This window comes from Patagioenas fasciata, chromosome 5, assembly GCF_037038585.1.
Source record: "Patagioenas fasciata isolate bPatFas1 chromosome 5, bPatFas1.hap1, whole genome shotgun sequence".
NCBI lineage: Eukaryota > Metazoa > Chordata > Aves > Columbiformes > Columbidae > Patagioenas > Patagioenas fasciata.
The window spans coordinates 60,630,286-60,641,954 of NC_092524.1; the positions used below are offsets into that span (position 1 = coordinate 60,630,286).

Below are 11,669 nucleotides of genomic sequence, written 5' to 3' on the forward strand. Positions count from 1 at the left end.
TTTAAGGATTTTAGGATTAATTAAGCATGTTTGCAAATAATGTAGATGTTTAGAATGAATAAACCAGTTTTTTTCTTAGACTGATGGAATGCTTTTGCTTGGGGCTTGTACTATGTTAACCACAATGCACTCATATGAAAGGTAACATGGTGATGGTGAACTGTTTGACTACTCTGGTGGGTTTTTATTAATGATTCTAAATAATGGCTTGAGCATGTCTTGATATTTTAGAAATCTTTGCAGTTTGGAAGGAATCCTTTTGCTTTGGTAAGGTTGTAGCATATGGTATTATGTGTTTAGGTAATTGTACCAAGTATATATTAATAGCAATAAAAAGAAAATTAACAGTGAAGTGTTTTTGAGCCAGATTTGGGGGAGGGCAATAAACTCTCGCAGTTTCACATGTGTTCAATTTTTTTCAGGATGGCACTGGATCTTTAAAACGCAGTGGTTCCTTTAGCAAACTTCGGGCTTCCATTAGACGCAGCAGTGAGAAGCTGGTTAGAAAGCTGAAGGGAGGAAGTTCACGAGACAGTGAACCAAAGAATCCAGGGTAAATATCTGCTCTGAGCTGTGCCCTCGGTCGGTGCCCCCGCGGTAGCCTTGTGCAGCACCTAGAGCAGCGCTTGCTTCTCTGGTTACCTAACTGCAGCTCGTAGGGATTTATATCTTAAAGAGAAATAAAGTGGAAAATAATTTCTTAAATCTACAGTGAAAGTTCTGTAGCATCTGAGGAAGTATGTTTGCTTTCAAGAGTTAACTCAATTTTTAACAGTGGTTTTTACCTTTTTGCTGCTTTAGCTACTAGAAGAATAGAAAAGCCACATAGGATTATTGGTAAATGTTAGTTACCTGCAAAATTCTCCTTTTTTACAAAGCAGCAAAAAATGATAAAACTTACTGGTTTTTTACAATAAAAGCTTGAATACAGTAAACCCACAACTAGGATTTTTGGTATAGCTTAATATGTTTATATATTGCTGTGAATATAAAAGGAATTACTGATTTGAGCCCTTCTCAGTTTCTATTTTTGGAAAACTCAGATATCAGAGAGCAGAGGAAAATGTTGAAAAACTTGAACCTAGTTTTGAATCTCATGAACATTTTGGCCTCAGTGAGGTCAGTGGCAAAAATTCAAATTTCAATGAATCTGACTTCTCACCGTTTCGTGTTTGCCATGCGATTATGGAGTTGGATGTACGTAATATTTCTGATAAATGCATAAAAACATTCCTCATTTATTGGCTGCTGCAGAGAAGTGGAAATGTTAAAATGTCTACTGTTTGTTCGCCATCGCACTCGCGGGTGTTCCCCTTCACTCACAACATCAATGCTGTTGGTTTTGCGGGGTTTTTTTCCCCCTTGACATGAAAAACTGGAACTCTTCCAGTTGGCAGGAAATGACAATGTGAATTTGAATTTATGCTTTAAAATGTTAAATTGGAGAACTTGGAGGAACTTCTGATGGAGCAGCTAGATCTATGAATGATATAGTAGATGATGATGATGATGGTGATACCCAGACAGTGATCTGGAGGCAGGTTCTCAATGTGTCTTGTCAGCCCTCAAGTCCAGTTATATTGTGAACAGCTGCAATACACATCAAATTCTCTTCCTCACGTATCTTTTTCAAATTCAACCTGATTTGATTTTTAGAATTGTTAATTAAAATTTCACTCTTAGCTGCCAGAAACTTGATGTGGAAGGCATTGAATCACATTCAAGGTCAAAAATCCCTTTGCATTTATTAATAGATCATTTAAGAACTGCCTCTGAGTTGATGAATTTGGAATAAACTGTGAAAAGCACGTGCTTAGAAGAAGGAAATAGGTAAACGTAAAATGCTTTATGGAAAACAAGCAGATGCAAGCCAAAATAGAATAAAAGAGATTTCCTTCTTTCTCTTCAGTATTAGCGTTTTCATACGTTGGTATTCTGTTTTCACTCAGCTCTCTCTCGAGTTCATACATGGCAGTTCAGGTATATTCTTGTGTGAACAGATGCATGTATTCGTAGCTAATTTTGCATTTTCTCCTCGTATTTGTGGGATATGGAAAGGTTTTCAGTTTCTTAAAAGCCAAGAGTTTAATCCCTTGTTCTCTGTAGTAAAGAGAGGTAACTTTCTCTGCAGGTAAAGTAACTCTGTGGTTACAGGTGTGGCAGATTATGTGTAAGTATAACTGGAGAAATTTGGCTTTGCAGAGTCCTATCAGAACTCCCCTGCCTTTTTATTGTCTGCCCTTCAGTGGTAGTATTTGACCACCGAAGTAGTAATCTACCCACATCAACATTAATTGTATTGTGGGGTCTCTATCACCAGATAAGATTTCCTCAAATAAAGACATTAATGTGAGACAAATTTGAAAACAAAGCAATGTCTTTCTTGCTTTCCCTTTTTGACAAAACATTCTTGTTTCTTAAGAATAAACTACAGTGACACCTAAAACTTGCAATAAGTGTATTGCATTATGGGCTTTTATGTAGATATGCACCTTGAGTGTGTAAAGACAACAAACATTACAATTTCTGTTCTTGTAAGATATAGACACTTTTACATCCTAATTTATATTTGCATTTGTTATTAAAACTAGCTAAGATCCCTGGTATTAAACACAAGCTTTGTGGATCATGAAGCATAGCTGTACATATTGATATTCCAGGAAACCATTTTGATTTCATTTTCTGAAGAAATTTTTTTTCCTGCCTCAGGATTTAATAAAATTGATGTTCAGTTTTTATTATGCAAACCTTTGGTTTTTAGTGTGTTTAATAAGCTGAATAATGAGATAGCACATATAACTGATTTTTGCCATGAAGTTGGCCCCTCTAGGTAGAAGACTTACCTGCCTCCCTCCTCATCAGTGCACCTCTGCGTTCCCTGCCTGTGTGTCTCTTCATTTTGAAATAGAATTATACCTCTTGCCATAGTGTGGCACACACATAGTGTGTTTCTGGAAATAGTAACTGACAGTGCTGGTGTGATTCGAAATGAGAAATACCCAAATAGAAATACATTAATATCACAGCAGGAAAGAAAGTTTTCATGTCGTTGCTCGATACAGAAGATTGAGGAGAATAAAGTGGAAAACACATCAGGGAAATTGTTTCTTTAAAATCATGCGAACGCCTTTTTGACAAAGAACAAATCTCTTGAGAACTATCCTTTGAAACATACAATACCTGAAGCATGGTATCACTTCTTCATTTATCATATTTCAGAATCGAGTTCTGCAGTAACTTAACTTTTCTTATCTAGTGTTAGGTTTGATTTTTTTTTGCTTTTAAGATTTTGACCATCTAGCAGAACAGTTAATATTTGTAATTTAAAAGAAAAAAAAAAAGCTTTTGTTATTGCTATTACTTATCCACCAGGAAAGCAACTGCATGTGCCCTTGATATTTGGGCAATCATGTTTCTAATATGGAGGGAATTAAAAGTGCATTTGCCAGACTAAAGTTCTTACGTATGTTGATTTAGAAACAACAACAACAAAAACACACAAACAAAAAACCAACACAAACAGCCCCCCCAGTATCTTGCATGTGATAACAATTATTTTTTTTTAATTAGCACTTCAGCAAGAACCTAAAAATATCTGTCTTAAGTTTTACTGATAGACTTTCTATTTCCCTGGAATGTTTTCCGTAAACCTTTATGCTCTTATTGAGAGTTTTATGTAATATTCTGTGTTTTACAAATTAACTGACTTCCATATATAACCTTTGTTGTACATTTCTATGAATAAATGAGAGGTGCATACCATGCATGAGTCCTTGCTTTGTTGTTGCTAACACTCATGTCAAATATTTTAAACTCTGTGCATTCTGGCTCTTGAAATGTTCAGATTTAATGCTAGAAAACCAGTAAGGCTATGAGACATGGCAGCTGTCGCCTTTGTTAGTGTTTTGGTTCATTATTCTGCTAAGCCTTTGCTTTACAAAAGCATTTAAACACAAGCTTGATGTTGAATGTTGGTGGTCTTGCTTCAGTAGGAAGAAAAACTGGTAAATACCAAATGTGATCTGTATGGATAAACCTTTCCGTGTTACTGAAAGGCACTGGAGACTTTGCATCGGCCACTTGTCTCTAAAGCTGTGGGTAGCCCTGCAGGATTGGGCTCTCATTGTCTGAATAGCATTACCTTCCAGTCCTCGTGCAGTATTTTTGGAGTAGGTGAAGAGCTGGTGAAAAGTCAAAGCGTGTCTCGTGCATTCTGAGTGATGTACAGACACTGGGATGAGGACACCAGACACTCCTCTTGTAGTCACCATGAGGATGGGAAGCTGAAGGCTGATGTTGAATGTCATTACACACTTGAAAGTACTTTTGTTAAATTTTGTACATGTTTGAGAAATGTAAATGAATTAGTAACTCTCATCTCAAACAGCAGTCGGTGTTGCAGTTAATGCAGTGATATTTTGACTGTCAGTAGCTCTTCTGTAGGTGATTTTTTTCCTCACCTGTTGCTTTCAATACTGCATCCCCGGCTGGTTGTGAGTGCTGCTCAGAGCGGTGTAAAGCCACAAGCACAGCCAAAGAGCAGCAACCATCTTATTTCCCTTCACTTTGAAATGTTTAAAATAAAAGACGTTAAAATTCGTTTGAAATACATTTCTGGAGACTTACCTAGATGAGGCAGAAAGTATTAAACTAACATCGGTTGTAGCTTTTCCAAGTTAAATGCTGCCTATGTGACAAACTTATTCATGTTTCACATTTGTTTTTCCTAAACTGTCTGAATGTTTTGATGCTTTTGTAAGAAGCTGCATAAAATTGAATCAGAGAATTAGCTGATTAAAAAAAATGCTAAGTCAGTGTATTAATTTGATGTGCTTTCAAAAGTGAGATTTTGAGTTGGAATTAAATCAGTTGACTGAAGTGTTTAAGCTCTGAGGAGCTTGGAATTTTGGGGGGTTTGTATGTAATTGAGAACTGAATCTAAACCTATTCTAAGTTCTGTAGTTGTCTTTAAGGCTGTCCCTCAGATCAGCTCTGGGGCATTGTTCAAACTCCCGTAACTGTGCATTGCTCGTTGTTATATTGTGTTTTTAGAGCTGTTAGTTTTCAGCTGTTCTGATGGGTTTATCCTTGCATGTTCACTGTCCTGGTTGCAGCATGAAGCGTGCCAGTTCTCTGAATGTTCTTAACATGGGTGGCAAGGCTACTGAAGATCATTTTCAAGTAAGAAGCCCTACAATATTCTTACAAAAATAGATATCTTTAGTAGGGTTTGGGATAAAAAGAATATGAGAAACAATAAAACAACAAACTCTCAGTGATTGGCAAGATCCTACTTCAGTAAGATGTTTGAAGTGTATGCTTAAGGCATCGTTCTATAACACTTTAGTGAATTATGCTTAATTTTAAGCAAGTGCTTAAGTCCAACCAGTAAAGAGCATCAGCTTTTATGATATCAAGCAGTCTCTGCCTCTGGACCCTCTAACTATTTCAGTGGATATGAAACTTATTTAATTAAATAACCCCAAACCCAACACCACAAACATGAAACAAGAACTTAAAGCCCCGTTACTAAGTATTTTTTACTTCAGCCCCTCTATTGCGAAGAGGTCAGTCATCCTAATTACTGTACATTTTGAGATTCCCTTAAATGCGACTTCAGTTGTTTCTGAGGTTGTCCAGGACCAGTCTCTAGAAGGTTGTCTGATCTATGTTATGCTTCTGCTAATATAAAACCTCCTTATTTTGCTTAACTGTACGTGGTGTCCCCGACTGCGAGTTCTCGTTTCCTGTTTTTACCTAATAAGTCACTGTTTTGTAAATTGTCAAACGAGCTGGCAATGTTCTGCATTCTAAACACTGCTGTGCCATTTACTAACACAGTAACTCCAACTAATTTTAGGAAGATAAAGTCACTTCTGTATTAACAAAAGTGTACATGAGGATCTTCATCACTGTTTGTCCTAAAGTAGCAAGAAAGCCTAAACTGTTCGGCTCTCATTTTACTGTTGAGTGGCATAAAGGTGTCTTAACTCTGTTACCTCTAATGAACGTGCTGCAGAGTTTTCCATGGTGTGAAACGTCCACAGAACTTTGCTCAGGGTGAACTTCAGCCTAAACAAGTAAAAATCCAGGGTGAAGCATAATTCTTGGCCAAGGTTTCAAACACCATGCCCTGGGTGCCCCTAAACTGGGTCCTTAGTGTAGAATTGATGGGACTTCCAGAATAATAATTAATTGTCTGTGTGTATGGTGCGATATTAAAGAAGTTGTCACTTGTGGTGAACTTTCGTAGTTCCCCCACTACAGACAGTCACGGCAATTCCCGTAGATGGGCTCTTGCATTTCTGGTAAGACTTGGCTCAGGACTGTAACAGGTGTTTGTAACAACCAATAGATATTTTCAGTATTGCTTGTTGAAAGTCGGGGGGAAAAAGACATTTATTAGAATATGGAAAAGTGTCGTCCAGCCCAACGCAAACATGGCCAGTTCTCTGTAGTTCCTCATATTGCTCCTGTATGTTGAAACTAGTAATTTTGTTTATTTGCTTGAACTATCTGGGCATCTGCTTAATTTGTTTGTTTGTTTTTTCCCCTTCACACAGGAACGAAATAATTGTCTGACAGACTCGAGAGCTCTGAGTGTCAGTCATACTGATTTGGCGCATTGAGATTCTTGGACAGAAGCTAGCTAATATTCCTTTGTGAATAAAGAAGCACTGAGACCTTCAAAGCTTTGGTTCCTCATCATTACGAATAGGAACACCTCGTTTGTAGATTTTGTTTTTTTTTTTCTCATGGACTGCTGGTTTTACTTTTCTAAATAGGGATGATTTTAAACACAGTATTAGTGGGTAAAAACTCTATAGATATATATTGCTCATTGCACTGCTCCCATTCATGCTACTCATATTGATTTGTTTAATAGATCTGAATATTACAGCAGCCAAAAAAATGTCAAAAATGCAAACATATTTAAAACATACCAAAATGCAAAGATGTTTGAAAATGCAGGCAAAATGAAATGTGTAGCAGTAAATATACACAGTCCTGGAATGACAAAAGGATAAATTTAATGTGCGTTACTGTATAAATTCAAATTGAGCATACTGTATTGGTGGGGCTTTCCTTTGCACCACAGATTAGTCACGTTGGAAACCTTCGCTAGCAAAACAGCACTTAGACCCGGCTTACTTAACCACTAGATTGAGCTATTAAATTTTCCAGAAGAGATGGTTGGGGTTACGTCACATATAGATAGCATGGATAGCAATACCTGTGACCATAGCTTTGATACTTGTTGATATACATCTTAGGGCACAATATTTGATGGAGATAGGACAGTTCACGTTGAAATGGAAAATGTTTTGACCTTTACCTTGGATGGTTGACAAATACTGAAGTTTTGGACTGCGACTGTCCCAGAGCAGCTGCCGCTGCTCTTAGGGAAACATAAAGCCTCAGGTTGACTTTATTTGCTTGTCCACTGGAATTCACGATCCCGTTCTCTGTTTGCTGGGAGTGCTCCAACGTTTCCTTACGCTGATCCCAAATCCCGCCTTTCTCCGTAGCAGCCGCTGACAGATGTGGGCAGCTGCCCGCTGGGCTGTTACGCTGCGGAGTAGCTGCTGTGCAAAGGACCACTCGGATCTGAAGGGCCCCGGTGGATGCACTAGACGGCCAGAAGCGGCAAGCAACTTGTTTGACCACGCACCCGTGTTAAATCTACTTAGGGTTAATGTATACGCTGTCTGTATACAGGACTGCTGCTGGAACTAAGTATGTATGTTTTTAAGTATTTTTTAGACACTAGTATTTCCTTTGCTTTTCTGTAAAGCTTGTAATTTTGTTCATCTTTTGTAAAAATTCTTATTCATGCGAAGTTTGATGAGAAAGTAAAAAAGCCACCAGTGTGTGTACAAATGTATTTGTGGTCATAGCTGTGAGTTGGAAAATGCTGAACAAAATTAACTTTGGGAAAAGCTGGAATATTCATTCAAGGTTAGCACCAACTGAAGGAGGTAGAACATAGGAACATAAGCAAGTTTTAGTATTTGAACAGGCTGTGAAGAGTCATTAGAATTAGTACTTTGTAGAAGTATCTGACTGGCTTTGCATCTGGTTTTAAGTTGTGTTACGACACCCGGTGCAAAAAGCTGTATGTGTAATGCACTTGCCTACGTTTACCAGGAGGTACCTTATTAGCATCTCTTTAAAGAAAGCTGCGTCTGGTGCGCCTGCTATAAAGACAGTTTAGAAATCGTGAGAAATGATGCTGCTAATATGTAGAAGTTTTAGCACATAGTGCAATTCATTAATGAACTCAAGCAAGAACAGATGGTTGCTCAGTTATCTTAACAATATATACTCATATAATGTAGACTCTTGAGTTTTAATCTTTTTATTAAGAGCTTTTTATATAAAAATATACATAATATATATACTTTCTTTTCCCCTAAAGCAAAACATGTTGCATGCACCCATTGGCGAGCTGGGTTCTGTGCAGAAGGCTGGGCTGAGCTGGCCCCGTGCAGCCGTTCTGCAGAGCTCCGACCTCCAAAAACCCACACAGCTCTTTGGGCACAGAACTTAAAGTAACAAGGAATTACCTAAAAGAAACTGAATAATATGTTTTCTACATTCATATTTCTGCTTTGAAGAAAAATTATTCTTGCAGCCTCTCAAACCCACAAAAAATAAATAGCAATAAAACGTTTAACCACGCCAGATTACAATGTACAGTAAGTTTTTAAAATGTAAGCCCATGGTGTGTTGATGGTGGTAGTGAGGGAATTTTCTCACTCAGGATCTTACTGTTGGTGGCATTACTAGTCCTCTGCTTTTAAATGTTTTAAACCTTTATATTGTGTTTTAAAGTGTGTTGGAAGATTAAGTTGTTGAGCTACTGCATATTAAACAATTCTTATATTTAAAAGGTTATTTTTTTCAGAGAAGAAACAGATTTCAAGACTTCTGTAATTCATAGATCCCCAAGAATGGTGACCAAGTCATTACAGCTGTGAGCCAATGAGCTGTTTGCAGTTGAGAGGAACTTGTAAGAAATTTAAGGTCAACCTTCCTATTGTTTGCATCACGAGTGAATTACTGTCAGGACATGGTTTGTATACATTTAAATTTCAAGTGGGCTTCTCAGTTGGCTTTTATGTGAGAATTTATTTCTGAATTCCCTGTCCAGTTGTAGCTCACAGTTCACATACAGTGTAAAACCAGAATTCCTAATTGTGTAGCTCTGGGATGTCTTCATTATCAAACTAAATCAACAGCTCTGAAACGGAAAACTAGAAAACACCTTCAAAGTCTTGTTAGGAAAACTGCAGCCTTCACAGTGCTGTTTTGTTTGTAATCTAACACGTTGGTCCTTGCTCAGCATTGTAAGGGTGAACTGCATTAAAAAGGTAATGATGCCTCTGGTTGGGGCAGTTCCTCCGGATTCTCCTGCAAACGGGGGTGCAGAGTCGGCTCAGGTCCGCTCATGGAATTGTTGCTGATAGAAAGTGCCTGTTTGTCCTTCTGTCTGTCTGCCTGTGCGCTCGTCTTGAGATAGATCGGTAATACTTGGTCTTGGGTTTAGAGCTTATTTAAGTATTATTATAAAATGTAGCTGTTTCATGGTTTGCTCCTTTTAGAGGAGGAATAACTGAACTGTTGCTGTGATGACTGTGCTTGCAGTCCTGCAGTGACAGAACACAGCACTTCAACAACGGGACAGCAGTTGCACATGTTACCTGGAGTCTGTACCTTTTCTTAAACAACATCCCCCAAGCCCTCCTGAATGGTAGTAAATTAAAACAGTTTTAGGCTTGAGAAGTACTTGTGCTTAGATTGTACCATTTGAATCCAGTAATTTTGAAAATGGTGTGGTTCTGTTGTAAATACATAGTGAAGGGGGGGTTCAGTGCTTTGTTGAATGTGTGTTTACAATACTTGATGAGTTCAAGTTAATTTAGTTTTTGTTATGCAGGTCATGTATTTTGTCTGAAAGCTGCTAAAAGAACTGCATTTTTGGTAATGCTAGCCTGTACTGAGAGAATAAATGTTAAAAGACGTGATGTTGTGAAGTTTACAGTTTTGTTGTAGCAACTTTACATGGTCACAGACTTAGAGAAGTATTGGTAGAAACATTGGCGCTTTTTTCTCTCAATAGTTTAGAAGGGAGGGAAATCTTGAACATCATCCACATTTGATTATTTTCCTCCCCCAAACCACTCACAATAGTCTCAGCACACTGAATAGTTAAGATCAACACTTAAAAAAAACCAACCAACCAAAAGCCCAAAACAACAAGGCAAGAAGCAAAACCTGGTGCTGCCACCTGATAGAGGCTGAAAGACTTGAGCTGTTGAGAAGATACTTGCAGTAAAGTTGCAAAACTGTTTAGTTATGGCTGCTTTTGAATAATTAGAGAACCGTACACAGTTGGAAGTTCATTTAACACTCCAGCTCCATCAGAAGGCTTGGAGCTGCTCATAATGGTTGTGCTGGCACACACAATTGAGACGCCAACAATTGCATAGAGCTGGAACAAGCACAGTGAAGTAGCTTTTAAAACCAGATCCGCCCTCAGGTTCCCTATATTTATACTTGAGTCACAACTCAGGCATGGAAAGTTACCGAGTCCTTAGTTTTAAATCCGGTAGTTGAAGCTTTGTGCAGCAGTGGTGCTGAGTTACAGGGTAATTGGGCCAGATGAGTTCTATGCAATCAGGAATGGGATTTTCTGTTTTCTTGGTCCTGGTTTAAAAAAGCAAAACCAACAACAGCAGAACCAGAAAACTGTAATGTCAATGTGTTGGTCTTGAGGAAAACTTCCCCCTGCCCTGATATGTGGATTTCACATTTGATTTAAAAAAAATAATAAACCTTCCAAGATAGGCTTTAAGATGCTGCATTTTATCTTCATGTGTAGTTACTGCCATGGACAAAATCCTGTTCAGAGTTTAACTGTTTGTCTTAGCCCATAAAACTTTGTTGAAAAGAAACTTCCATAAATGTTACTTGTAACAAATAGTTATTCACTGTGATTTCACCAAGAAACTTGTAATGAGATTGTTGAGTGTGTTTTACTACATGTTTTATTAATAGTTCAGTTGTGAAAACTCTTTTATCTTTACCAAGCTCAAATTAATTTGGTTCTACTTTTCCAAATCAGTGCTTCCAGAACCCTGTGTGCTCTCTCTGCTGAAAAGGCCTCTGTAGATTAATTTGAAAGTGTTTCAAAGTTTCTTAAGTGTCATTTAATGTTTCTTTTCAAAGTATAGAAAAATATTTAAATGTGGTCTTACAGGATAAGAGATGATATACTTAATACATTTTAGAATGTAAATCTGTGAAAATTACTTCCATTTTTTCCTGTATAAAAACAAATCTCAGTTGTGAAACCCAAAGATGAATAAAGCTATATAAAGGGAAGGTTCTTCAATTGCATTTATTAAAATGTAAGCATGTTTCAGTACTTTTGCCACAAGCCTTCAAAGGCAGCAGATGATTCGTTCAGTCTTCCTGAAGGTTTGTACCCCCAAAGCTCTACTACTGTCACACAAACAACAATCTGGATTTTTGACTGTGGATGGAACTGAAGGGGTAGAAATTGCAGGTGAACATTCAGCTGCAGAAAGTTACTGACTTGAGTGTGAGCTGGGAGTCAGTTGCATTTTAGAGGTTCAGAGTTTGTGTGCTGATGAGCTACAACT

The 11,669-nt window shown here is 37.8% G+C and overlaps 1 protein-coding gene across 6 annotated transcripts in view; it reads left to right on the forward strand.

The window, feature by feature from the left end:
• The window catches only part of KLC1 (kinesin light chain 1), a 60,363-nt gene extending 50,335 nt beyond the window's left edge, over positions 1-10,028 (forward strand). For 3 of the 6 annotated variants that reach the window (XM_071809681.1, XM_071809682.1, XM_065838135.2), the window contains exons 14-16: positions 423-553; positions 5,115-5,181; positions 6,564-10,028. In XM_071809681.1, coding sequence (XP_071665782.1) covers positions 423-553; positions 5,115-5,181; positions 6,564-6,629 — 264 coding nt within the window. In that variant the 3' untranslated portion in view covers positions 6,630-10,028. Of the gene's footprint in view, positions 1-422; positions 554-2,131; positions 2,683-5,114; positions 5,182-6,563 lie in introns of those variants that run through there. The other 3 variants (XM_071809683.1, XM_071809686.1, XM_071809685.1) reach the window with 2 other exon arrangements.
• Positions 10,029-11,669: the final 1,641 nt, after the last annotated feature.